The sequence below is a fragment of the Talpa occidentalis genome, unplaced genomic scaffold, assembly GCF_014898055.3.
Source record: "Talpa occidentalis isolate TD23 unplaced genomic scaffold, MPIMG_talOcc4v2.1 talOcc4.4, whole genome shotgun sequence".
NCBI lineage: Eukaryota > Metazoa > Chordata > Mammalia > Eulipotyphla > Talpidae > Talpa > Talpa occidentalis.
In genome coordinates, this window is record NW_023604295.1 from 114,786,713 (window position 1) to 114,813,829 (window position 27,117).

At 41.7% G+C, this 27,117-nt stretch overlaps 2 protein-coding genes across 22 annotated transcripts in view; one reads left to right on the forward strand and one right to left on the reverse strand.

Moving 5' to 3' along the window:
• The first annotated feature begins 307 nt into the window (after positions 1-307).
• Positions 308-23,180, forward strand: LETM2 (leucine zipper and EF-hand containing transmembrane protein 2). Of its 8 annotated transcripts, none has more exons than XM_037526082.2 (11): positions 308-437; positions 5,202-5,282; positions 6,637-7,090; positions 7,722-7,865; positions 13,045-13,182; positions 13,880-14,080; positions 15,239-15,358; positions 18,439-18,552; positions 20,564-20,656; positions 20,965-21,066; positions 21,800-23,180. In XM_037526082.2, the coding sequence occupies exons 2-11, from the start codon at positions 5,236-5,238 to the stop codon at positions 21,860-21,862; spliced, it is 1,476 nt and encodes a 491-aa protein (XP_037381979.1). In that variant the 5' UTR covers positions 308-437; positions 5,202-5,235; the 3' UTR covers positions 21,863-23,180. The 8 variants fall into 8 exon arrangements, with proteins under 8 accessions (XP_037381979.1, XP_037381980.1, XP_054556868.1 ...); XM_037526083.1 differs by lacking the exon at positions 308-437 and adding an exon at positions 3,326-3,361; XM_054700893.1 differs by lacking the exon at positions 308-437 and adding an exon at positions 3,640-3,657.
• FGFR1 (fibroblast growth factor receptor 1) overlaps positions 17,771-27,117 on the reverse strand; it is a 55,611-nt gene continuing 46,264 nt past the window's right edge. For all 14 annotated transcript variants that reach the window (XM_037526069.2, XM_054700892.1, XM_054700891.1 and 11 more), the window contains one exon: positions 17,771-27,029. In XM_037526069.2, coding sequence (XP_037381966.1) covers positions 26,853-27,029 — 177 coding nt within the window. In that variant the 3' untranslated portion in view covers positions 17,771-26,852. The remainder of the gene's footprint in view (positions 27,030-27,117) is intronic.

Sequence of the window (27,117 nt, forward strand, 5' to 3'; positions counted from 1 at the left end):
ACATGTGTCGGCGTCTGGAAACCGCGCCTGCAGTTTCAGACTTCGGCCTCGGGGGACAGGCTCCCTCGCGGTCGCGGATGTGAGGGCCACAGGCCCCCCACCCCACCCACCGCACCCCACCCCACCCCAGAGGGCCAGAAGCCAAGCATTGGAAGGCGGTGCCTCCTCTCAGTGTCTAGGAAGCACCAACATCCTCGCAGGCGCCGGGCCCGCGCGCCTGCTTCCTGCTCGCGGTGCGGCCCGGAGGCTTGTGGGTAAAGAGGAGGACGTCAGCGCCTGCCGCCGCCGGGACGCCCGGGCCCGAGGGGCCCGGAACCCGTCACGTGCCGGAGCCCTCAGCTGCTCGCGGCCAGACCTTCGCTTCGAGGGATGTGAGGGCACTTGTCTTGGACAGATCTCGCGCCAAAATGAGAGGAGGAAGAGAGTCAAAAATCGCTGTAAGCTTTTTGCCCTCGCGTCCGAGGAAACTATGTCGAACAATAGAAGGTCCGAGATTTAGGACAAGCTGAACTTGTCTTGCAGGAGCGTGCGCATTTGGTGGTAATTCCCGGGACCTGGTGAGAATGACTTAGAAGGTTGCCACGCAGAGATATGAATGTACAAAAGAAACATGGGCAACCATCAGATGAGGAAACCAATGCTTTGCTCTCAGAATAGTAAAGTGGTAGCACTGCAAGCACGTGGGGTTCATCTCTCAGTAGATACCATCTTTCAAGAAATTCATGGTATCTCTAAATACCACTTAAATCAGAAACGAAAAGGTTCCTAACGACCAATTCTTTTAATGTTACTGATTATCACTTTTAAAAACGTAGCCCTGGGACCTCCCTGGTCGCATAGGGATTAAAGTCTCAGCGCTATCAAGCCATCACCAGCCATTGCGGCATGAGTTCAATACCCCAGTCAGGAAGACAACCCACATGGCGCAGCAGACCTCTCCCATCTCGGGCTTCTCCTCTCAGCTGTGTATTTCAGTAAATCCGCCTGTTCTGCTCCCCACTCTGTCTCTAGCAAATCCTCTCTCATACCACCCACCCTCACCTCTGGCCTACACCCCAGTTCTTATATGCATAAATAAATAAAAAATAAATATTTAAATAAAAATAAAAACAACCCTTTAAAAAAAATCCTAAGGATGATACTCAGAATTAAATATTCACATAATCATTAACTACTTCTAAACTTATGCTTGTGTAGAACCTATGCTTTGAGTACCAAAAGTTAAAGGAATCAATAAAAGCACATTTTTGTTTGTTATAAATGTCTTTTTTAGTACACAGACGTCCAAAAGGGGACCATCTGAGCCTATTTGTTTGACTCTATTTCCCATAGAGGTGAATTTCATCTTTTTCGTTCTTGTGGTCATTATTACTTTCATACTTCCTTTCCCATCTTCCTGTATCCTCATGGCTTTGTTGATAGATCATCACCTTCACCTCACACCTGTTTTTTCCTTGGAAAAAAACTCTGATACCTTGTCCCCAGAGATTTGCTTTCACTCTGCTCCTAAAAATATGTTGACAAATGTTTAAAGTTATATGAAGTAGGTGCATAGTCACTTCACGCAAAACATTAGAAAATACACTTAATACTATTTGATCTACAGCCATACTTAGGGGGAAAAAAAACATTTTTAGCATCTAACATCTTCTGAGATTCAGTGAGCTTTCTCTCCCCCATAGTAAATGAGCAACAAGCTCATTAAAACAGCAATGTAACAATTCTTAGGGCCAAAGTTATGGAGAAAAAAAAATTGTTTCTCTTCCAATATTATCCCCACACTCCTTACAAGATAAATCACTCATCCTAAAGTCAAAAAGTTGCCAGGCCTGGTAACAGAAAGCAAACATTGCTTCGAAATGGATTTCAGTAAACTTTCTTTTTTTTTTAAGATTTATTTATTTATGCATACAAGAACTGGGGCACAGGCCAAAGATGGGGGGTGGGAGGATTCACCAGAGACAGAGTGGGGAACAGAACAGGCAGACAGACTGAAACTGAGGGGAGAAGCAGGGAGACAGGAGAGGTCTGCTGGGCCATGTGGATTGCTCCCTGGCCAGCCTGTGCAGCAAACTAGTGCTGCAGAGCCTGCAGATTGCTTCATGGTTCTGTGCTTAACCCCTTGCGCCATCAGGGAGGCCCCTCTGTAAACTTTCTTAACCCTTCCCCTTTCAGAATAGGATAGCTGACATATGGCCATGGTAGAAAACCTAGTTCATCTTTCAAATACAGAGCTTGGAATCATTCATCTGGTTTATGAATACTTAATGACGTTCACTATGCCTTGCTGTAAGCCAATACAATGCATCAATAAGAATATTTCACAATATGAATTGTCTCCCAGGGAACTGAGAGGAATATTTGTCCATCATTTAATGCTCTTTTCCAGAAATGTATACATGGTTGTGCAGTAATTTACAAAATTAGTGTGAAAGCTATACATAGTTTTAAAGCTCAAAATTTTGCCAATAAGAATTTTCAGAGTAGGAAAGCCTATAAAGCCAAAGCTTTATAGATTTTAATTCTAGTAAACGTAGCACGTGAAAACCTTTAAGTGGAAAGTTGGTCATCAAACATTCACAAAGGGACCTCTAGTGGCCAAAATGAATGTTTTTGCTTATTTAACATAGTTGATCCATTTGGTTATTAGCTGAAAAATGCTTTGTGGATTAAAAGCAGTCTGCATTTTTTTAAAAACTGAAATTTAATACCCACTATTTTTCATTCTTACAAATGTGCAGTCCAGATGAGTAACATCTGTGGTCAGCTCACATGTTAGGAAAACTATTCTCCGTGAGAAAGCGATTCCTTGCTGTCTGGTGTTATGTCAAAACAGAGCCAATAAAAATGTTGTCTTCCTTCTAGAGTCAGATAAAATGGATGGGTAGAAATAACTGGGGAGCGAGACTGTTTCTAGATCTTTCACTTTCCGAAGATGACTCAGTAGCCCATCCTAGAAGTGCTTGCAAACCTGCAGTGCCTGTGTCATCACACACCAACTATATTATACATTTTAAATGTTCTTTGGAATTTATACACAATCTATTGATCATGAACAACACCCGTTAAAAGAACCTTTATAAAGCAAATTTCTTTAGTGGAACTCATATTTCCACAGGAAAATTTCACAATCGTGGGCCCTGAAGAAGGAACAGAGATGTTTTTTCCTTAACCATTCCCGCCCTTTCTGCCACTCCCTCTTCCCACTGCTCCCCCCACCCCCCCACCCCAACCCACCCCACCCCGGCTGTGGCGAGATGGAGGGGGAGGAGGGTGGGGAGGAAAAACATCAAAGTGATGTAATTTGTGGTTCCAAGATGGTTACCATGGCGACTATCTGGCGTATTACGCTATCGGTAAGGTAAGTGCTTCTTTAATACTAGCTTTCAATGAAGGGCTTTGGGGAGGGGGCGGAGGTGAATCCACAGCCTACGGAGAGTGGACTTGCAGAGAGACGTCAGCCTCGGACCTCCCCGCGCAGGGTCTCCAGAAACTAAACACAAGAGAAGTCTTCTCGCGGGGAGGAACCGGACTTGGCGGCCTCGGGGGCGGCCTCGGGGGCGGCCTCGGCGAGGCACGCCCGCCCTCCTCAGAGCTTGAGCGCTCATTGGTGGGTGGTGTCGTCACTCAGAGTGACGTCACCGGGTGAGGAAAGAGGTGGAGCCATAGAGACTTGGCCTCGGGCCCTTCTAGCTTGGGGAGCTGAGGGCGAGGGGCAATTGGGAAGGGGCCTGGAGTCCTGAGGCAGCCGTTCCGTGGAGCCGGCGGGAGGCGGTCGGGGTGAGCCGGCCAAGGCCTTCAAGTTCGGGGGGCTGTACCTGCCTGCTCTCCTCCGGAGTCCGCGCATCCTGCTCCTCCCGTCGCGCCCAGTTTCCCGGCAGCTTCCAGTTGCTCCCCATTGCGCGGTCCTCAGCCCTGACCTCGTCCCCCCAGACTTGGAGCTCAGCCTCCCTTCCCCCCGCTTCCGAGCTTCGCGTCTTTCTCTTCCGTACCCTGAGCCCAGCTTCCCTTCACCTTCCTCCCTCACCCCCGATCGCCAACCTGGTTCGTCGTTCCGGTGCCTGCACCACCCCCGCGCCCCGACCCCGAGACAACACACACTGTTCACCAACACACAGCGCGCACAAAAGCCCCTGGCCGGGGAAGCCGAGGGCTCGTCTTGCCCCCGGGGGGTCAAATGCCAGAAGCAAAGGTAACCCCGAGAGCCCGGGGCTCTGACTTGGGCGAGGGCGGCGCGAAAGCCCGGGCGGGGCGCGCAGCTGGTCCTCGCCTAGGCCCGGCCCCCCTGGGAAGTGGTTGCTCACAGTCCAGAGCGGGAGTGCCCGGGACCAGACGGCAGATCACCCGTAAACCCGGTCTGGTCTGCCTCCAGCGTGAGGCCACCCCACCCGCTCATAGGCTGGGTTCAGACCTGCTGAAGTATTACTTGGCTGCCGGTTCAAAATGTCAGCTCTGCGGGTGAGGTCTCCGTCCCGCAGCAGTACTCCCTTCCCATTTGCAGGAAAGCAAAGTTGACAGCATGAGATAGCAAGGCTTCTTACTTGTCACTGGCTGAAAAGCACCTCAGGATGGAGATCATTTATTTGTTTTTATTCCAAATGACCTTTTTGTGTGTAAACTAGAGTTGAGAGAAAGGTTTTGGGTAAAGCTTATTTTAAAAGTGGAAACTTACTAGCCCAGGAAACTGGTTTACCGGTTCTTGAACTTGAATAGGTACCGTGTATATTTTCACCGCTACATAAATGAGATTAGTGAGTCCTTTCAATCTTAAAAGTTTGGGGCAGCTTGGCCCAGAATGGAAAAAGAACTAATTGAAAACAAATCCACCGTATCCATTGTATTTTTAGGATACAAATAAGTGTGTCATGTTCAGTTTCTTAAATACTGGGCAACCATTCAAATAGATAGTTTGCAATGTACTATTGACCAGAAATCAAAATATGTTTGAAGACCATATCATCATTATGAGCATCATCACATTAGATATCATTTCTTTTTGTTGGGATATCAAAGTACCATTCTCAAATTAAGGGCTAAGAAAATATTATTCATGATTGTTGGAAATAACTTGAGGGAGATTTTATACTTTGACTAGAATATGCAAACTTTCTACCCTTGCAATAGTTAAAAACACTTTAATCCTGTTATCTTTAGAACTGATATATTTTGAAATAATAAATTGCTTACTTCCTCCTGTCTAGGTCTCTATGTTGACTAGTTGAGACAAATATAAATATGGCCTTCTACAGTTATAATACAGTCTTAGCTATTACCGGAACAAGGTAAGCCACCCTCCACCCACAATATATGAACTTTTTTCTTCCAGAGGGAAAAGATATATAAAAGGATAGACTTAGGATTAGGCAAGGACTAGACTAACCAAGGATAGATTTGGGGTTTAGGGAACTGACATTCTAATGTATTTAAACTTATCCCAACTTTTCTATATGCTTTAGAACTCTGGCTGATTTTGTAGACTTGTGGTATAGATAGGATAGAAGATGTAATGGGTTTAGAGTGACACCTCTGTAATCAATGAATATTAGATATGAAAAAGGAGTAAAATGGCTGGCAAACAAACCAGTTTTAAGACATAAACCTACCTGTCCCAGTAAAATCTCTTATCACTTATTCCAAAGAATATTCACTGAGAGCTTACCATGTGCCAGATATTTTACATTTTCCATTTTGGCCATTCAAAGAGTATCTTATCTTGGCATGTTTCAAAAAAAGTCTGAAAAAAAATGGAAAAAGCCATCTCTTTGCCAAGAGAAGTCCCTTTGCCAGGAGCGCCATCAGGGAGGCCCTATCAGTGCCTTTCTTTTGAGAGAGTCCATTGGTACTACAAGGACAAAGCAGAATTGTGTAATTGATTAATCCCCACAGGCACCATGAAGCTTCATTCAAACAATATTCCAATTGTCAGTAAAATAGCTAAAGATACAAATTTTTCTACCTGTTATATGATAGTAGCTAGAGACAAAACTTCAAACATAACCTCTGGTGGAAATATGTTTGCTATTAGATTTTTTTTTTTAAGATTTATTTATTTATTTATACAAGCACTGAGTACAGTCAGAAGTGCAGGAGGGTGAGAGAATTCACCGAGCCAGAGCAGGGAGCAGAGCAGGCAGAAGGACCGAAGTACACTGCTGAGGGGAGCAGCAGGCGGCAGGAGAGGTCTGTGCGCCATGTGGGACCCTCACCCGGTGACTGGGGAGCAGCTGGGGATCGAACCGGGAGCTGCAGAGGCTGCGGGCAGCTTTGCAACCCAGCGCTCCACTGCTGCACCACTGGGGAGGCCCTGCTATTAGATTTTTTAATTAATAGTTGCAGAGCTTCTTTAAAAAAAATTATTTATTTATGCATACAAGAGTGGGGTGTAGGCCAGAGTTGGTGGCGGTAAGAGGATTCACCAGAGAGAGTGGGGAGCAGAACAGGCAGATCTACTGAAATATACTGCTGAGGGGAGCTGGTGAGACAGGAGAAGCAGAACTCAAGCTGCAGTGAGTGGCTGGCCATAGCTTGATAGCGCTGAGACTTTAACCCCTGCACCACCAGGGAGGTCCTAATTCTTTAACTTCTAAATGTGTCACAGTATGTGCTCAACTCAGAGGTTGTTGCTCTTTTTTCCAGATTCCCTAGCCATTTTGTCCATCCTATCTGCGCTTGTTCTCACACATCACTTGCACTTCTTCACTTGCCAGATTTCTATTTAAATAAAACATATATGAAGAACTATGGAAGCAAGAAGTTCTCTTATTATAGTCAGCCAGGCAGTAAAGTACTTCATGTACGAACTAGGATAATACAAAAGCTACATACATCAACTTGCTGGCTACAAGAGGTCCCTGGTAAACCTCAACAGGAGGAAACCACAAAAAAGCCAGAGGTGACAAGTCCTCAGCCCACAAAAGAAACTGACACGAAGATTAAGGAAGAAAAGCGATCTTTCAGGCAAAAAATTGTGGATGAACTTAAATATTATTATAATGGATTCTATTTGCTTTGGATCGATACCAAAATTGCCATCAGAATGATTTGGAGGCTGTTGCATGGACAGGTGCTGACCAGACGAGATAGGAGAAGGGTAGGCAAGAATCCTATTTAAAAAAGAAAATTTAAGAAAGAAAAATATTTAAGGTTAGATGAAATATTTTAGAACCAAGTTTTAAAATCAAGTTAAAATTCACCCTAAAAATTCCAAAGTGGGAATAGTAACTGGTGGTGAGGACCAGAATTACTTACTAATTGCCACTGACCTGCTATACAGTTTTAGGCAAGATTCTTAGAATTTGTAGATATTTGCCTATAGAATGGTTACAATTGTTTTCTAATCTCTCCAAGTAATTGAGGGATTTCAGGTTGGATCTGTGCATCTGAAATACAAACTGTTGTTAATATATTAACTATATGCATTTGAAAAAGCAATTTAGAAAACTGCTATGTTATTAGAGTAAAAACCCCTAACTTAGATGAAAGCTAACAGATGCCAATACTATGTTTTGATTGTCATGGATTTCCTTGTAGATATCCTGTAAATATTACTTCAGAGCTATAGTAAAGGGGAAAGTGCTACCTTTCTATTTTATAAACAGCTGCAGAAAATCTGTCTTTGGTTTTTAACACTTTAAAAGCCAAGACAAGCTCTTTTGTTTTTGTGTTTTTGTTTTTGGCATGTCCTAAAATAATGAATATTGCATATGCATTTAATTCTTTAGCTTTTGAGAACTTGTGTTGATTTGTTCCGCCTGGTTCCATTTATGGTGTTCGTAATTGTACCCTTCATGGAATTCTTATTACCAGTATTTGTGAAACTCTTCCCAGAGATGTTGCCATCAACTTTTGAAAGACAATCCAAAAAGGTATGTAAGATTTCTAAACTTGTTCTTATTAATAAGCCTTTTTTTAAAGAGCAGCTTTAGATTTACAGAATAATTCAGCAGAAAGTACAGACTCCTTGGATACCTTCTTCCATCCCCTCCCCACTACCCCATTTTTCTTATTAACATCTTGCATTAGTGTGGTACATTTGTAATAATTGAAGAACCAATAGCTGTATATTATTATTTAAAATTTTTTTTTTACTTATCCATACTTAGAACTGGGATACAGGCCAGAGATGGGGGTGGGGGCAGGAGGTGAGAGGATTCACCAGAGACAGAGTGGGGAACAGAACAGGCAGATTGACTGAAATACACTGATGAGAGGGGAGCAGCAGGAGAGCCAGGAGAGATTTGCTTCGCCATATGTGTAGCTCCCTGGCCAAGGGATAGCTTCATAGGTTGCGTCTTAACCCCTTGCACCACCAGGGAGGCCCTGTATATTATTATTAATTAAAGCTCATACTTTATGTTAGTATCCAATCTTTGTGTTACACAGTTCTATGGGTTTTGACAAATATATAATGTCATGTATCTATAAGTACAGTATCATACAGAATAGTTTCACTGCCACCCAAAAATTCCCTTTTTTCCACCTATTTGTTCCTCTTCCTTCCTATTTCATCCTCCAACCCATGGAAGCCACTGATCTTTTTGCTCTTTCTATAATTTTGCCTTTTCAAGAATATCATGGAATTGGAACCATATGTTGTACAGCCTTTTCAAACTGACTTCTTTCACTTAGTAATATGCAATTAAATTTCCTCCTTATCTTTTTATGGCTCAATTCTTTCTATAACTGCACAATATTCCATTGTACAGATGTTTGTTTTCCATTCAAGGTGAAGGATATCTTGGTTGCTTCTAATTTGGGGCACTTGTGAATAAAAGTTGCTATGAAACATTCATGTGTAGGTTTTTGTGTCGACATAAACTTTCAACTCACTTGGGTAAATATCTGGGAGAACAATTGCAAGATCATCTTGTAAGACTATGTTTACTTTTGTCAGTAGTCACTAAACTGCCATCCAATGTAGTTGTGATATTTTTTATTCCCTACCAGCAACCAGAGTTCCTCTTGTCCATATCTTCTTCAGCATTTACTGTTGTTAGTGCTTTGAATACTAGCCATTCTAACAGTGGTATCTCATTCTATAGCGGTATCTCTATTTATATATATTTTACATCATTGTTCATTTTTTTTAAAGATTTATTATTTATTTATTTATTTATTTATTTATTTAATTCTGGGTACAGTTAGAAGCGCAGGAGGGTGAGAGAACTCACAAGAGCCAGAGCGGAGAGTAGAACAGGCAGAGTGACGAAGTACACTGCTCAGGGGAGCAGCGGGCGGCAGGAGAGGTCTGCGCGCCATGCGGGACCCTCGCCGGTGGCCGGGGACCGAACCTGTGCTGCAGAGGCTGCAGGCAGCTTAGCAGCCCAGCACTCAACCGCTGTGCCACCGGGGAGGCCCCATCATTGTTCATTTTTGTACAATGTTTGCTTTCTTCTCTCAGGTGTCCATTATTATTTTTTAAAGATTTATTTATTTATGCATATGAGAACTAGGGTGTAAGCCAGAGGTACAGGAAAGGGGGTGGTGAGAGGATTTACCAGAGACCGAGTGGGTAGCAGAACAGGCAGACTGACTGAAATACACAGCTGAGGGGAGCAGCCGGTGAGACTGGAGAGGTCTGTTGCGCCATGTGGGTCACCTCCCTGGAGGGCTAAGGATCAAGGATCCAACTTGTGCTGCAGTGGCTGGTGATAGCTTGATAGTGCTCTCTTTAACCCCTGCGCCACCAGAAAGGCACAGGAATCTGTTATTTTAATTTATAATTCTCTAATGACATAATGTTGATCTTTTCGCATGCTTATTTGCCACCTATGTATCTTCTTTGGGAGTTTTTTTTTTTTTTTAAGGATTTATTTATTTATTTATACAAGCACTGGGTACAGTCAGAAGTCCTGGAGGGTGAGAGAATTCACCAGAGCAAGAGCGGGGAACAGAACAGGCAGAATGACAAAATACACTGCTGATGGGAGCAGTGGGCATGGCAGGAGAGGTTTGCGCGCCATGTGGGACCCTCGCCAGCAGCCAGGGATGGAACCGGCGCTGCCCAGGCTGCAGGCAGCTTCACAGCACAGCACTCAACCACTGCGCCACCAGGGGAGGCCCTTCTTTGGGAGATTTTTGCTCAGTTCTTCTGCCCAGTTTTTAATGGGGTTGTTTTTCATATTGTTAAGTTTTAAGAATTCCTAGTATACTTTGGATCTAAGTCCTTTTTCAGATATGTTTTTGCAAATATTTTCTCTTAGTCTGTGACTTGTCTTTATATTCTCTTAATTTGATTCGTCTTTTCATATCAAATGCTTTAATTTCAATAAAGTAAAATTTATTAATTTTACTTTGGATTGTGCTGTTGGTATTTTATCTAAAAACTCATTGCCAAACACAAGCTTACCTAGATTTTTTCCTATGTTTTCTTTCAGAAGTTTTATAGTTTTGAGTTTTACATTTACATCTGCAATCTATTTTGCATTTATTTTTGTAAGAGTTATAACCTCAGTGTCAGAATTAATTCTTCTGCATGTGGATATCTTGTTTTTCAAGTACCATTTGTTGGAAACACTGGCCCTTCTGCATTGAATTTTAACTAGTTTTTTTTAAAGATATATTTATGCATATAAGAGCTGGGGTGCAGGCCAGAGGTGGGAGGGGTGAGAGGATTCACCAGAGACAGTGTAGAGAGCAGAACAGGCTGATTGACCGAAATACACTGCTGAGGGGAGCAGCAGGTGAGATAGGAAAGGTCTGCTGAGCCATGTGTGGCACCTCCCTGGCCAGGATGGAACTCATGCTGCAGTGGCTGCTGATAGCTTCATAGTGCTGAGACTTAACTCCTTGTGCCACCAGGGAGGCCCCAAGGTAGATAGATGACATGGTAGGAGATGTCATGTTGGTGTCAATTTTGGATAGTATCTACCATTCTGAGAAATTCAGGCTTTGCTTTGACAATGGTGTATCATGGAAAGTGAACTTAAGCAGGGAGTAAATAATAATTACATCCATGTTTTAGAAAAATAAGTTTGCTGGCAAGAAGGATTGAAAGAGCAGAACCAAGCTGAGAAATCACCTGGAGTGCTGTTGTAATATCATAAGAGAGAGAGGACAAGCCTAAATTATAAAAAGTGGTATTAGGAATAAAATCTTGAAAATTTGAGATACATAAAGGGGTAGAATCAAATTTCAATATTTAACTGCCTAATGGTAGTTAAAGTAGTCAGCATCTAGAATTAATGCTTAGGGGATTCCAAGGAAAGTGTTAGTGAATGCAGCAAGTTGGGGGAATAGAGAAAAAGATTTATCTATATCTTCTGCTTTCTTCAGCACCATGTATTCTCCAAAAACACATCTATACACATTATGTACACATCAGAGCTAGACTTAGAAAATGCTTTCTTGTTTGTTTTATTCTGTGAAGAAAAGAGAGTGCATAATTTCTGTTTACATCAGATCACTGTACCATGCATTTCTCTTTCATAACACTTATGCATTATACTTTTACATTAATTTGTGGAATACTGCATTATCATTAGTCACTAGTATTTGTAACCCATTAGACTAGAAATTCTATGAGGGTAGGAATTCTTACTTGCTTTTGCCCACTTTATCCCCAGTACATAGCTGCTCCATAAATTAATAAATGGACGGATGGGTGAATATGGAATAATGAAATGGATGAATGGGTTCTAATGACGATATTGCCATTGTGTAATTTTTTTTTTTTTACTGAGTCTTGTAAGAGCGTTCTAAAAATTGAACAATGATGTAAAAAGTAACTAAATTAATTAAAAAAAGATGTTTCTAATAATCAATGACTTATGATTGACTGATCATTAGTATTTCTTGAGTAACTTAAAAAAAAAAAAAAAGGTTGGTCTGTAGATTCTGTTCCTCTCTACCCTACTGAGTCCTGATCATGATTGTTTTGAAAACACTACCACATTCAAACTCTGGTAATGATCAAGGATTTAGAAATACTGGTCAATATAGTGTTTTTTTTTGTTTTTTTTTTTTTGTTTGTTTTTGTTTTGTTTATACATGCACTGGGTACAGTCAGAAGCGCGGGAGGGTGAGAGAATTCACCAGAGCCAGAGCGGGGAGCAGAGCAGGCAGAAGGACCAAAGTACACTGCTGAGGGGAGCAGCGGGCGGCAGGAGAGGTCTGCGCGCCATGTGGGACCCTCCTCTGGTGGCCGGGGAGCAGCCGGGGATCGAACCTGCTCTGCAGAGGCTGCGGGCAGCTTCGCAACCCAGCGCTCAACCGCTGCGCCACCGGGGAGGCCCCAATATAGTGTTTTAAGAGTGTGTAGTTAACTCTCTTTTTTGTGGTGCTTTGTTCATATCTTGGATAGCACTTAATTCGTTGTATTGTAACTGATTTTATCTGTTTTCTACTTAAACTGTAAGCTACTTTAGCATAAAGTAAGTTTTCTAGTTTTGTTTGTGGGTCAAACAAAATTAAGGGATACTCAGATCAGGGGTTGACTTGACTAGTAATCCAGGTGGTTTTTACCAGGTTAAGAGATAACAAATTCATCTTCTTAAGTAATGACAAAGCCTCCCCATTGAAGGGACATTTTTAAGAAAATATTTATTTTTTAATTTATTTTTTGTGTAGAAGAACTAGAGTGTAGGCAGCGTGTAGGAGGTGAGAAGAGTCACCAGAGACAGAGTGGGGAGCAGAATAGGTGGATTTACTGAAATACACTGCTGAGGGGAACAGCAGGCGAGAGAGGAGAGGTCTGCTGCACCATGTGAGTTAGCTCCCTGGCCAGAATCAAATTCAGGTTGTAAGGGTAATAGTTTGATAACACTAAGACTTAACAGCTATGTCATCAGGGAATCCCCGGGGGATATTTTGGATCTGTCAAATATTTATGACCATTATATCAATGGAAAAGAAAAAAGAAAAGGTAAGATTAAGGAAATAAATTGCAAATGGAAGCTACTTTTTACTTGTTCTAATTCTTACAAAACCCATCTAATTTGGTCTGAAAGTAATATTTAATACAATATAGGGATAAGCAATAGCAAAGGGACAGTAATTCTCTCATCTTTATCAGCTGTAATCATGTAATCCTTTTCTACTATTAAGGAAGAAAAACAGAAAAAGAAAGTGGCTGCAATGTTGGAACTAGCAAAATTTCTTCAAGAAACTATTACAGAATTGGCAAAGAGGAACAGAACCAAGTTGGGAGAAGCCTCTACACAGTTCTCAAACTATGTCGAACAGGTGTCAGTTTATTATATAAACTAAAGAACTCCTGGGATGGCAGCTATATGAAAAATTCACATCATTGTGGGCTTCCTAAACTATGCACAACCTGAATTTGCAGATATCTAAGTTATATACATAAAATATTGCAAACAATTATAGTAGTTTGCAGAAAAACTTAACACAATCAACATGTGGGAGACATTGGTAGCTTCTCGAATCAAACTTTTGAACTACTCTTTTCAGTTAATTTAGACTGACTTTGGAATTTTTTATTCCTTTTTAAGGAATAAAATGGGCCATAAGGCCCATTTTCAGACATAAGACAGAGTCCATAAATGCTTTGACCTGTCTTTCAAATAGTTTACAGAGTAAATTAAATTAGATAGAAAACACATTTTATTTATTTTTTATTATTTTTCTAAGGATTTATTTATGCATACAAGAGCTGGGGTACAGGCCAGAGGTGGGGGTGAGGGGGTGAGAGGATTCACCAGAGGCAGAGTGGGGAGTAAAACAGGCATATCTACCGAAATACACTGCTGAGGGAAGCAGCGGGCAAGACAGGAGAGGTCTGCTGCGCCATGTAGGTAGCTCCCTGATTAGGGATAGAACTTGTTACTACAGTGGCTACCGATAGCTTCATAGTGCTGAGACTTGACCCTGGGAGGCCCAGGAAACACATTTTAATTAGCCTCTTTATCCCACTGTTAAGGTCCAGACAGGCCACAAGCCCTGCACAAAGGAGATAATTCAATTTTCCAAACTCTTTGAGGATCAGCTAACCCTGGAACACCTAGACCGACCGCAACTGGTTGCCCTTTGCAAACTGCTAGAATTACAATACTTTGGAACCAATAATCTGCTTCGCTTTCAACTCCTGCAGAGACTGAAGTCTATAAAAGCAGATGATGAAGTAAGAACTTAACTATTATTTTAGGAAATTAGCAAGGCATTGAGAGATATCATAGGGTGACTTTGTGATTAAATGAGGTATTTTCTGCTCATGGACTGGTTCTACCAAAATGAGTGGTTTAAACAACCATTACCATGACAGCTGGAACCTTGACTACTCATTTTAGAGTTGTCTGTGGTACTCTGACCCATTTTCTTGAGAAAGTCATCATAAGCACTTAGTAATTTGGATTTTTAGCTGACACTGAAGTAGGACCCTCTAGGAAGGAACAGCAGCTCAGTGGACTTCTGAGTCTTCCTCTGCTAAGGACAGTGTTCTATCCTAACACCTGTGCTCCTCTCCCACTAAGCTTTTACCAAAGTAAATATTCTGCTGGGTGAGTTGATTTGGTAAGAAGGGGGTGGCAAAGTGTAATGCAGAGAGAGAAAGCAGAGCCTAGCCATCTTGTGGAAGAAAGGCACCAGTTGGACTATAACTACTAATTAGATCTCTTAAAAAATGGGAAGAATGTTTCTTGAATCCAAATCAGCTGCTTTAAAGCATTCTGCCTGAGGGAGCAGGATTCCCAGAACTGAGAAAGTATAATCCCACTGGCCCCATTTAGATTTCAGTTGTTGCTTTCAGAACTTTGGAATAACCAATACTGGTCCCAGAAGAATAATAGTTTTGGATCACATTAAGCAGAAACTCGACTAAGTTATTTATGGAGGGAGGTTTGTGAACCAAAGAGTTAGGGCCATTCCTGGGGTGGTAGTTGGGCGATAGCAGGGGAAAACCACTTCTGGGACATGCAGCAAATGTTACATTGAATGCTTTTCAAGTGCAAATTTTTATTATGAATCCTGAAGCTGCCAAGAAAGGAAAGAGGAGGTGTCATAACCAGGTGAAATGCAAATCAAGACAGGAAAGAATTACATTGGTAACTGAATGTTAGGAGGAGTTATGTAAATATCTCTGATATAATAAATACCTGGTGGCAGAATTGCCTTCATCTCAACTGCTACACCTTCTGAAGTCACCTTGTTTTTTAGGTTCCTGGCCTTTGCAGCAGACATGCAGGGGACAAAATGAGAAAGCATTAGATTCTGTCTTTTCTCTGATTTGTGGGGATTTAGGGATTAGGTAAAGATCTAATACTATTCCTTATGTTTATTTCAGATAATTGCCAAAGAAGGAGTGGGTGCTTTGAGCGTGTCAGAACTACAAACTGCCTGTAGGGCCCGAGGGATGAGATCGCTGGGTCTCACTGAGGAACAACTGAGACAACAGCTGACAGAGGCAAGTAGCAGCTTTCCTGAGCTTTCTCATTAGAACTCTCCCTCCTGCAATTTGCAAAACTCATTTTATGATTTCTGTTTTGCAGTGAACTGTCTTACCGAATTTGTCTTATTTTATTGAGCAGTGTGTTGCTGAAGAAGGTAGATTTGTTTTTGACTGAGACAGTGCTGTATTCATTTCCTATTGCTGCATAAAACAATCTTAATGGCTTAAAACAACGTCCATTTATTAACTCTCAGTTCTGTATTTAATGTGCAGGCAGTATTTCTCCCTAGATGTTGGGAAGACGCCATTCCATGCGCAGTCCTTTCTTTAACTGAATTTAGCTGCTTGAAACTGTAGAACTGAGGTCCTATTTCCTCACTGGTGGTAAACTCCAGGCTGACCTCCATCCTGGAGGCCACCTGCATTCCTTATCTTTAGGTCCCTCCATCTACGAGGCCAGCATGGAAAACTTTTCACATGGCAAACCTCAGCATTCCCGTTTTTGACCTCTAGCCTCAGATTTAAAGATCTCGTGTGATTAGGTGAGACCTATCAGGATATTAAACTTCATATCTCAAGGTATACTGCCTTGAGGCCTTAATTATATCAGCAAAATTCCTTTTTAGCAGCACCTAGATTAGTGTTTGAATAACTGGGAGAAGGCATGAGTATATCAGGGACAGGAATCTCAAGACCAATTGAGAATTTTGCCTACTGTAAGTACTGCAAGGGCTTGGCAAAATCTAATGCAAGGTGTGTAATTTGAGTAAATCCCTGAGATGGTCTAAACATGCTCATGTGGAACTGCTTTCCCAACCAGTGCTCCATACCAAAGTGAAGTGTTAGCTTTGGTTATAGATGTTTAATATTTTCCCGCATATAATATATTCCTCTTTTAACTAGCAGTGCCAATAATTTAAAATAAAAATAACGCCTATTCAAATTCTCATTCCTATAAGTGTAAAAAGTGCTATAAAGTACACACAAATTATCTGGTAATAGGAGTTACTGCTGTGACTTTGAAACCATGTCGGGTAGCTATTTCCTTTTACATGTTGGAGTCATTCTTGTTGGAAGATGAACATATATACAAGTCTTTCTTGAAAGAGTTATAATCCCACTATAAATGAGTGAGGATACCAATTTAATTAGGATATTTCATATTATGTACTTTTCACATCATATAAAACATGTATGTATACCAAAATATTATCATTGATTATGTTTACGTGGTAGGGGTGTGAATGACTTTATTTGCTAACTATACTTTCTGTATTTTATGATTTTTTTGTATCAAGCCTCTATTAGTCTACAGTCAGAGTATGTATGTATGTGTATATATATATATTTAAAGTTTTATTTTATTTATTTATGCATACAAGAACTGGGGTGTAAGCCAAATGTGTGTGGGGGTATGTGTGAGAGGATTCACCAAAGACAGAGTGGGGAGCAAAATGGGTGGCTTGACTGAGATACACTGCTGAGTGGAGCAGCGGATGAGACAAGAGAGGTCTGCTGCGCCATGTGGGTTAGCTCTCTGGCTGGGGATAGAACTTGGTGCTGTGGTGACTGCTGGTAGCTTGATAGGGCTGAGTTAACCCCTTGTGCCACCAGGGAGGCCCCATATATTTTATTTTTAAATTATTTAGTCTTTTTTTTTTTCTTTCAAACTATGTTATTCAAAAAATTCTGTGTTAGAATATGAGGAGACATTTCAAGTTTATGTATGAGAAACACATGAGATGTCTTAGCCTCATGATAAGATAAATTAAAACTTGAGAGATAGCATTTTTACCTATGCTATTAGACTCCAGCAAAGATTGGATTCTGATAACACACTACGAAGTGAGGATGTGAGGTGGGGGCATTTGTGCACTGTTGGTAAAACCCCCATAGAGATTAATTCATAGCAGTATCTTCCAAAATTTAAAAATTCATTTACTCTTTGATCTAGCAATTTCACCTCCAGGAATTTATTTAGGTTCTTGCACATGTGCAAAATGATACAACTACAGGATTATCCTTTGCAGCACCATTTATGATAGCAAAAGATTTGAGATCACCTAAAGTTCATAAGTAGAATACTCAAATTACGGCATTTTCATACAGTGGAGTGCTTTATAGATGTTTAAAAAAAGGAAGCAGTGCTGCAGCTACTGCTATGAATCAATCTCTAAGATATTTCAGTGGGAAAAAAAAAGCAAAGAACAAAAGTGTATGTCACTCTTTTGTGTAAAGATAAGAAAATATATAAATGCATATACTGTATATGTATAGGATATCTCTGGAAAATCATAAGGCTCTGGTACCAGTGGTTGCCTCTAAGGAGGGAAACAGGGTAGCTGGAGAACCGGGATAGAAGTTGGGATTATTTTTATTGACTACATTTGACCTTTTGAATTTTGACTGTTGTGCATGTATTTTTTTAAAAGATTTATTTATTTATGCATACAAGAACTGGGGTACAGGCCAGAGGTGTGGGAGTGAGAGAATTCACCAGAGACAGAGTGGGGAACAGAACAGACAGATTGACAGAAATACACTGCTCAGGGGAACAGCAGGTGAGTCAGGAGAGGTCTGTTGCATCATGTGGGTAGCTCCCTGGCCAGGGATCGAACTCGTGCTGCAGTGGCTGCGGATAGCTTCATAGGTTTCGTCTCAATGCCTTGCACCACAGGGAGACCCTGTGCATGTATTTTTGAATTAAAAATACATATTTTCAAAATCTTGGCCAATTTGGTACTTGAAAACTTACATCTCATTCTCATTTTAATGTTTACTTTTCTGGATTCTAAATAAGGTTGACTTACTCTTTCACATTATCTACTTTTTATCTAAGTGAAGATAGTTAGCTACTTTGACCCACAGTTGGTTGAATTTAGTTGAACACTCCCTCTCCACCCCTGAGAGTAATCTCACTGTAGTGAATGAGGTTGCAGGTACAACCAGTTCTTACCCTCTTCCTTCCATTAGTTGTCAGCATACACCCGGGGAAGCGGTTAAACCCAAAGAAACAGTAGATGACTGTACGTGGTCCCTGTTTAGCTTTCACATTCTATGATTCTATCATGTTTTATTCCTCTCCCCTTCTCCAGTGGCAGGACCTCCACCTGAAGGAGAATGTCCCTCCTTCTCTTTTGCTCTTGTCACGAACCTTCTACCTAATAGATGTGAAGCCAAAGCCAATCGAGATACCATTAAGTGAAGAGGTGAGTAACTACTGGTTCCTGGGGAATCTGGACGTCTAAAACCAGAGCCTCTCCACAAGTGTCTTATTTCTTCTTACAATCAGAACAGACATTATCTTTTGGAATTGGCTCAAATGGCTTTATAACCTTTAAAAAGTTCCTAAAAAATTAAAACTCCTCAAACTACCAGAAGAACAAAAGGTGCTGAGTTAAAGGCACTGTTATTATCTTTAATTCCATCTTGATTTAGTTTTACTAATAGAATTCTGGTTTATTCTTTCCCCTTAACTATCTAGGCATCACCGGCAGACAGTTTTTTATTTTTTATTATTTTTTAAAGATTTATTTATGTATGCATTCAAGAGCTGGGGTACAGGCCAGAGGGGTGTGTATGTGTGGGGGAGTGTGTGTGATAGGATTCACCAGAGATAGCAAGGGGAACAGAACAGGCAGATTGATGGAAGTACACTGCTGAGGGCACCAGCAGGCGAGACAGGAGAGGTCTGCTGTGACATGTGGGTTGAGAGGTCTGCTGTGACATGTGGGTTGCTCCTTGGCCAGCCAGGAATCGAACTCATGCTGCAGTGGCTGCGGACAGCTCCACAGGCTGGGTCTTAACCCCTTGCCCCACCAGGGAGGCCCCTGGTAGACTGTTTTTAAACACTCCTCCTCCGTTGAGACTGAATGGTGCTTGTTCTTTCATGTCTGATTCATTTGTCCAGATTCCTATTAATTTCTAAGCAATGGATGGATAAATCTTGAATGTAAACTTAATGTCTTCCTTCACCTCACATCCTTAATCATTTTTTGTTGCCTTTAACCCAGCACCTTTTGTTCTGGCATTTTTCTGACCCAGGATTGGTAGTCACCAGAGCAGATGACTGGTCATCAGAAATGGTCTCTTATTTCTCTATTTGTGGCTTCATGTCTAACTCAGAGCCTGCATGAGAAAGGAAAGATCATTATAGATGCTGTTTGTATGGTTTAGGAGATTAGACTAAGTACTCTGGAGTGAGGAAAAACAAGCATTTTTAACCATATACTGTTGACTTTTTGGACAAGCCAAGGAAAAAAATATATGAACTCCCACATGAAGGTTGTGCTTCAGGTAACACCATCTTGCTTTCTCCCTTTCTATATTTCCTGAGATAATCTGGATTTGGGCTTTGTCCAGGAAGGATTCTAGGAGAGTAGGAGCAATTTTGGAGTACAGACTATGGTCTAAAAGGCAGGTTAGTGGGTTTTTACTCTATCATTGGTCTTTAAAACAGACCAAAGTTATTTGTTATTCTTAGACGGCTCTCAGGAACAAGGAACTCTGGGAGCAGCACAGTGGCTCATAGTTAAATTTGGGTTCTCAGAATTATTCTAGATGGGCATAAACTCTTCAGTCAGATGTTGCTTTCTGGAATAGTTGAGAATGACAAGCTCCTAGAAATTTAATTGTTTTAGAATTCATGTATCTGTCATCAAATTGAATATATTATAGTTTTCCAGCCACACAAAGAAAATACGTATTACCAAAGACAGTGATATATTTATTTTTCAAATCTAATATAATTCTTGAAGACAGTTTAGCTAGCCTACTCCATTTCCTCATGTTGCAGGAGCTTCTGTTAAACAACACCTACCATTTTAATCAGGTAAATTCATTGTTTATTATTAGATACCAAAAGTGATAAAGCTGTCAATTTTGACTTAAGTTACAAACAGAAGTAATTGAAAAATAGTAACTGTTGTTGTTTTCTTGAAACTGAGAACAGGACCAGAACTTACAAAATAATGGCTTGTTATTGAGGATCTTAAACACTAGAATCTGATTAGAGGGCAACTATTGCATATAGGGTGCTCAAAACTCAAAGGTAAATTCAGGGACATATTTTCTATGTTACTCATAAGGGATATAATAGGAGGAAGTCAGGGATTTAGTGGGAAGCAAATTGTGCTGACTAGTATTGACTACTATAGAAGTGTGTCTGAGTTTTAGGAGGAGCAGAAAGCTTATGCTTATAGAAAGTATTTCTCTTCTTAGCCACCAATGACGAATATTCCTGTGGAATCAACTACTTCCCCTAAATCTAAAGAGAACATGGTGGATATTGCCCCTCAACTGAAGGGAACTGAGGTTAGATAATTACTTTTCATTTGATTAATTAGGTTATAAATGAAAATAATTTCTCTATTTTTTAACCTCCTTCACTGAATTTCAATATAATGGTGTTCTTTAATAAAGAATATTTATTGAACTGATTATATAAAATTGGGCTCCAGATTTTGTCTCTCTCATCCTGTGCCAGAATAGCACAGGATGAATTAGCTGTTATAAGTTCCTGGTAGTTGTGGCTGTTACTGTAGATCTAACACACATTTCGCTTTAAATCAGTAACCCAACTCTTGATGTTTAACCCAGTAACCCAGTTCTTGATGTTTAAGGATGAAGAATTTATACAGCTGCCACCAGTTACCGCATCACCCATAGCACCATCAGTACCTATTTTATTACCTAAGGAACCCATTACTTCTGCTAAAGAAGCTGTAAGTATGTTAAAAAAGAAAATGCTTTTCCTCTAGTAATTTAAAGGGCAGTGACAATCTAGAATTATAACTATTGCAAAACACTGCATAGTTCTTCCTGTCGTCCAAACAGGAAGTTGTAGGCTGAACTTTAGTCATCTTACAACCACTGCATTTTTTAAACTCAATTATCCAAAAGCAAAGAAAAAATCAACCAATGCAATCGTGGATTAGACCTAAACATGTTAAGTCTAGAAGCTAATTACAATATAGGCAGATTCTTATTCTCTTTTGCGCCAGATGGAAATGGTTCCCATATGTTTTATATTTCACACAGGCTTCTGATGTCAGGAAATACTAGCAGGAAAGCAATTTAAGTCTTAGGAGAAATGCATGTAAATAAGAAATTACTTATCTATTCACCTTTTCCATTTGGGTGGAGGAATCTGGTGAGAGATCACAAAGCATGCATGAAACACATAAACAGTAGGAGGAGCATGGGAGAGCTGACCTATGGAGTGGCCCTACTGGCTCCTGAGGACCAAAGAGAACCTGTGGACAGTCAGATGGAGTAAACACATAGGGGCCTTGTTTGCCTGTCTTCTTTATATTTATTGCCAAGATAAACTTTAAACAGATTTCACTCTGTGGCCTGTGATTATTTTGATTAAGAGAATAAAATAGGGACTACTAAAGAAGCTATATTATCTAAATGGTGACCAACACTTAACAAGCCCTTCTGTTTTGTACCTAGGTACACCAAGCCAAATCACAAAAGACAACCCAGAACAGCAAGGCTAGTTCAAAAGGAGCCTAAGGAATCTTGGAGGCTGAAGCTCACGCTTTCCAGCGTCCTGCCCTCAGCAGTAGTATACATAAAGGACCTCCCAGCTAGGACTGTCTGTGTCTGGTTTGAGATCGGGGATCAGCCATTTAGTCCTTGGAGCCATCCGTTGAGGCCTTCCAATCATTCCAGATGATATCAGCAGTGAGAGCAAGGTCAGACCATTTAGAAAAATGTATTTGCAAAGTCCACTTCTTCTGTTTCATTATGTCATCTCACTAAATTTTGTGTAAAGCCCCTCACCCTCACCTCCATGTTATTTTTAAACAGCTTCCTATTTGTGTGCATGTTCTTTAAAGGAGGGAATTTTTTGCATAATGGAGTCAGGCTGGTACCTTAGATACCTCTGCCTCCTCTGGCTTGTAAACATGTAGCCCAAGCAAGAACTTGGAAACTCCAAAGATCATTGCAAGAGCACCTCTTCAGCTTTTTCAGAGTGATCCAGCAATAGGAAGTATCCTGGAAACAAAGTACCCTGTGAAACAGAATGGATATACTCCCCAGGAAGGTTTTCCTGGATGTAAAGAAGAAAACACTTTTTGGAGGAGAAAACCGGGAGTAAAGCAGACTGGCAGTCACAGAGAGTTGGCTGCTGCGTGGCTGTTCTGAGACATCTCCCTCTTGGGCCTGCAGAAGCTGCAGGAATCTGGGAGGCTGCCACTATTCTAGCACATATGGTTTTCATTAGCCACCATTTTGCTAGGAGACATAATTAAGGGCTTAAGGCTTAACGATTTGTCTGTGCAGGGTGTGTATTTTTCTGGTCTGTTTGTCTTTCACAAACAAGACTATTTGTTAGTCATAGGGGTTGTTAAAGTTTGATATAATCCCTAAGCTACTCAGTAACAAGTATTATGTTCAGGCATTTATGTTTAGTATTGTCAGTACTGGAAAACTTAAGATAACAAATAGACTGCCAGGCAACCGACCAACAGCTTTCTTCCGGGTGGGGGGGGGGGGTCACCTAGAAGGGAAAATAGATTTTGACTTACGGGTGAAGTTAGATTTCTTTACTGCCAGTCAGATGCTAAGAAATTAAAAGCAGTTAGGTGGGAGTCAGTTAAACCAAGTAAAACTCAAATCTCCCTGTCTGGGATCACCCGAATGAGGAATGTCATCAGCACTTTGCAGCAAGAATATGCACTTTTCAAAGCTTCCTAAACCACCTCTCTACAAGAGGACAAGTCCCATCACGTCCGCTAATGAACTCCACTTCCTTGAGGATGAGTCCCTACTGTGTAGCACTCCACGGATCTTGCCATTGGCCTAGCAAGGTGATTCACAATAAATTTTCCCATTTTAAAAATGATGGGTGTTTATTTTAATTAGTTCACATTTCAAAGTGTTGAATGTGGGAAAGGGATTTAGCTACTTGCTCAATCCTGATACAGGTGAATGATTCATACGTACTACTGGGCTGCTCTGTAATTCTTACCCTATGAGTAGAATGAAAATGGTTAGGTCAAAGAGCCCCTAGTCACTTTTGGCCCCACCTGGCCTCCATCCATTTTTTGCTACATCTGCACATCTAAGACACAGTATTCCTCTCTTCCTTTTCTTACAGTAGCTCATTGAATCCCAGGTTATTTTTTTGCTCTCATCAGTTAAAGTACTTGGCTGTTGGGTTCGGTGATTGTTAGAGCTAGCCCCACATTGAAACTGAGCCAGTGGTGGTCCGGTAAAAGATTAACAACCAAGCCTGGCGGTGGAGGACGCTGATTTGTAGCATTTGCTGGTTTCAATGATATAAGTCCACCCCAACGGCTAATTTTAGGCCACAGTAGGAGGGTCACTAAACAGCACTCAGAGTTGGGAAGAGATGTGCACAATTAGCTCAAGAGCTGCCTCTAGTACCCAGCTGACCCCTCCTCTCTTTGAGAAACGAGACGATAAAACCTTTAGTGGGTGGCATGCTAATATATCACTTCTATGTGGAATACAAGCACCCTGAATACTGTTAAGTGCCAAACTGAACCTTCCCTCTCCTTGGTTCTTATGAGGGAAAGGAAGGTGGTGCCAGGTTGCTTCAGCTTTTTCCTTTCCCTGCATATACCTTAGCTATACCTGATATTAATACTCTCATTGGGTATAATTTTAAGCTTTTTTTAAAATCCAGCCTCAGTGATGTCAGACTTGGCCTGTGTCTTCCATGGACCTGCACGTCTGCCATGTCTAATTCTATACTTCAATCACACTGGTGATAAATGCTCCATAATGCTAACGCCTAGGCTAAAGATTTTCTAGTCATGACCAGTATACCTCTGTAAGGAAAGTCAGACTAATAGGACTTCAAAGCAGACTGACACATTATTGATTGAGATTTTGGAGTGCTGGCTCCTCCCAGTGGTAGCTGATATACAAAGCAACTTCATTGTCATTGAGATAGAGTTCTTGTTTCATCAGAGGCTCAATCTTACTTACCTGAGATCAATATATTACGTTAGCAGTGCCAAGGGACTGATGATCCCCAGCCTATGGCAATTAGAAAAGGCGGAAAGGCAGTATTGATTAATGCTGTGGTGATCCCAAGCCCTAATCTCTTAACCCTCAGGAAACCAGATTTAGTGCCTTGACAGCCCGATGTCTTCATTAGATAAACTGGATTTTCCTTTCCTCCAGAGACTCAATCTGGTCATCTAAGTAAAATGGCCATTTCATTTTCTCTCAGGTCAATTTCACTATCTTTTATTTGACAGCCAGCTCAGTCTCTGGGGATATCCGTGCATGATTTGAGTAGTAAGAGCAAGGACACCACTGTCATCATAATTGTGCCTTCTATTTCTCTAGTACCTCTTCCGATGGCCTGTAAAGCCCATTACAGATCCTCCGTTCATTCACACAACACTGTTTCAAGGGAGGGCTAAGGGATCACTTTCACAACAAAATACACTATTATAACATCTTGAAGCAAATGGCTTTAAGAGCTAAAATTCATTTCCTGGCTTTGTTCACCAAATTATACCTTCATTCAACATAAACACAAGCTGTAATATGTTGATAGTTGCATATTTACAGAGAGACACAAGGACAAGAGACAATTTTACAATAGTGGCCACTACAGCTGCTAAAAGTAGCTAGCTTAGAAAGGAAACGTAAAGCAGCAACCCCATTTTCCTTCTAGAAATGAAAGTGTATTGAACCTTCTTCTGTATTCATTCAGCAGTAATTCAGCAAAAATTAAGTCTTAGGTACAGAAGCAGATCCACCCACTGAGGGTCTGTACTCAGATCCTAGGTGCCTATATTCATCAACATGCAAACTAAGCTTCTGTGGACCAGGACCCATTTGGTGAGTACAGCAGTAACCAGCAGGTGGCAGAGGAAGAAAATTTCCAAGCAGCCAAAAAAAACAAACATTCAGAGAATTTTTTCCCTATCCTGAGGGATGGGGTGGAGTCTGTACAGGAAGGACTATAAGATGCCAAGATCTGTGATACTCCCAACAAATGCAGCCTGGTCACATGGGTACCAGAAGAATGGTGTGGGGGAGGATTATGAACAGAGCAGGCTGGGAAACAAGAAGCAAGGGACCTGAATTGAACACAAATATAGTCTCAGGTGACATGTTTGCCCTCACATGGCAGCAAAGGTAAAACCACACACACCCAGAGTGGGCAGACGCATATCTGGGTTTGAGTTTCTGCAGGCCCTTGCTGGATAATCTTTAGCTTTCCTCTTAATCACTTTAGCTCAACCCCTTGGCTGTTCTGAGGTAGGCCCCCAACTTTCTCTGACCCCCAACCCCATGCCTCCCCTCCTCCCCTCAGTTTCCTGAGGAAACAATCTGTGGTTGAGGGCTAGGGGAGGGGCACTGGGCTCTGGGCCCAGCACCTCGGGTGCACACTGACAGGAGGCTTGTGTCCCTAAGACAGACAACTTCTTTTCCTGCCTTTCCAAAAGCATCACAGAAGTTTGAATTAAGGGTCTTAGTACAGATCTAAGAGGATGTTAGGAGGAAACTTCAGGGAGCATGTGACACTCCCTGGACAGACGACTCCAGGACCCCATTTATCTCCCTTTTTGTTGACATTCTCTCCCTTGTCACACAGCCCATATAAAAATGAAGCAGCAGCAATTTTTATTGAGGGACCTAAACTGAAAATAGGTTTAGAACATAATTTAAAAAAATAAAACAGCAAAAGTAGCAAAAAATATATGACCTTTTTAAAAACATTTTCCTTTTTTTTCTTTTTTCTTTGTTTTTAATATATAGCAACTGATGCCTCCCAGCCACCAGGAGCATCTTACCCAATGGGTAAATCTCTGGTAACGACCCTTTTAAAAAGACATGTAAATATATACTCAGATTTATACACTTTGTGTTTTCTTCATACCTATGTACAAAGCCCCCAGTTCGGGGCTGGGCCCCAGGGCCACAACACTGCTCCCAGCCTTTGCCTCCCCATCCTCTGGCACCAGGTATTTGGTCAGCAAAGCAAATTAGTATCAGAATTAATAAGCCACTGGCACCATCTATCTGGAGCAGAGGTCACCTTCCACTGAGGCCCGAAGCACTGACCTCTCCTCACTACTGCTGTAGCCCCGAGGACGAGGTTCCCGCCTGCCACCAGAACACAGGGGCTTTATGGCAAAGCAGACAAAACCAACACGAGAAAGCTTGGTGTGCTCTCACTTGCGTGCCTGCTCTTCTCCCACTCCCCATCCCTGCGGGCAGTACCAGGTGCAGGGAGGGGTCTTGGTCCAATATCTGGGAGGGAACAAAGTGGCCACAGCAAGTACCTGCTTCTCTGCTCCTCCCTCTTGCCCACAGGTTGAGAGGAGGAGAAGGAAGAGAAGTGAGCTCACTGGGGTGAAGGTAGGTCACACAGGAAGGCCTCAAGTAGGCAGCTGGCTCCTGCCAGCAGGAAAGGGACCAAGGGGAAGGCAGTGAGTCCAGCAGGGAGTGGTAGATGAGGGTTACAGCTGATGATGGCGTTCAGGGAGGGGGAATGCTGGGGTACTAGTCAGCGTCGCTTGAGTCCGCCATTGGCAAGCTGGGCTGGGTGTCGGGGCAGACAAGGCTCCTCAGGCAACGGCTCATGAGAGAAGACGGAATCCTCCCCCGAGGAGCAGGTTGAGCTCCGGGTATCGGGAAAGCTGGGAGAGTACTGATCCAGGGGCATTGACAGGTCCAGATACTCCTTTGAGAGGAGAGACAAAAGAACAATGGGTCCAGTATGCGACTCCCCGCAGCAGTTTCAATTCACAGAGATGTAGCTACTGATGATA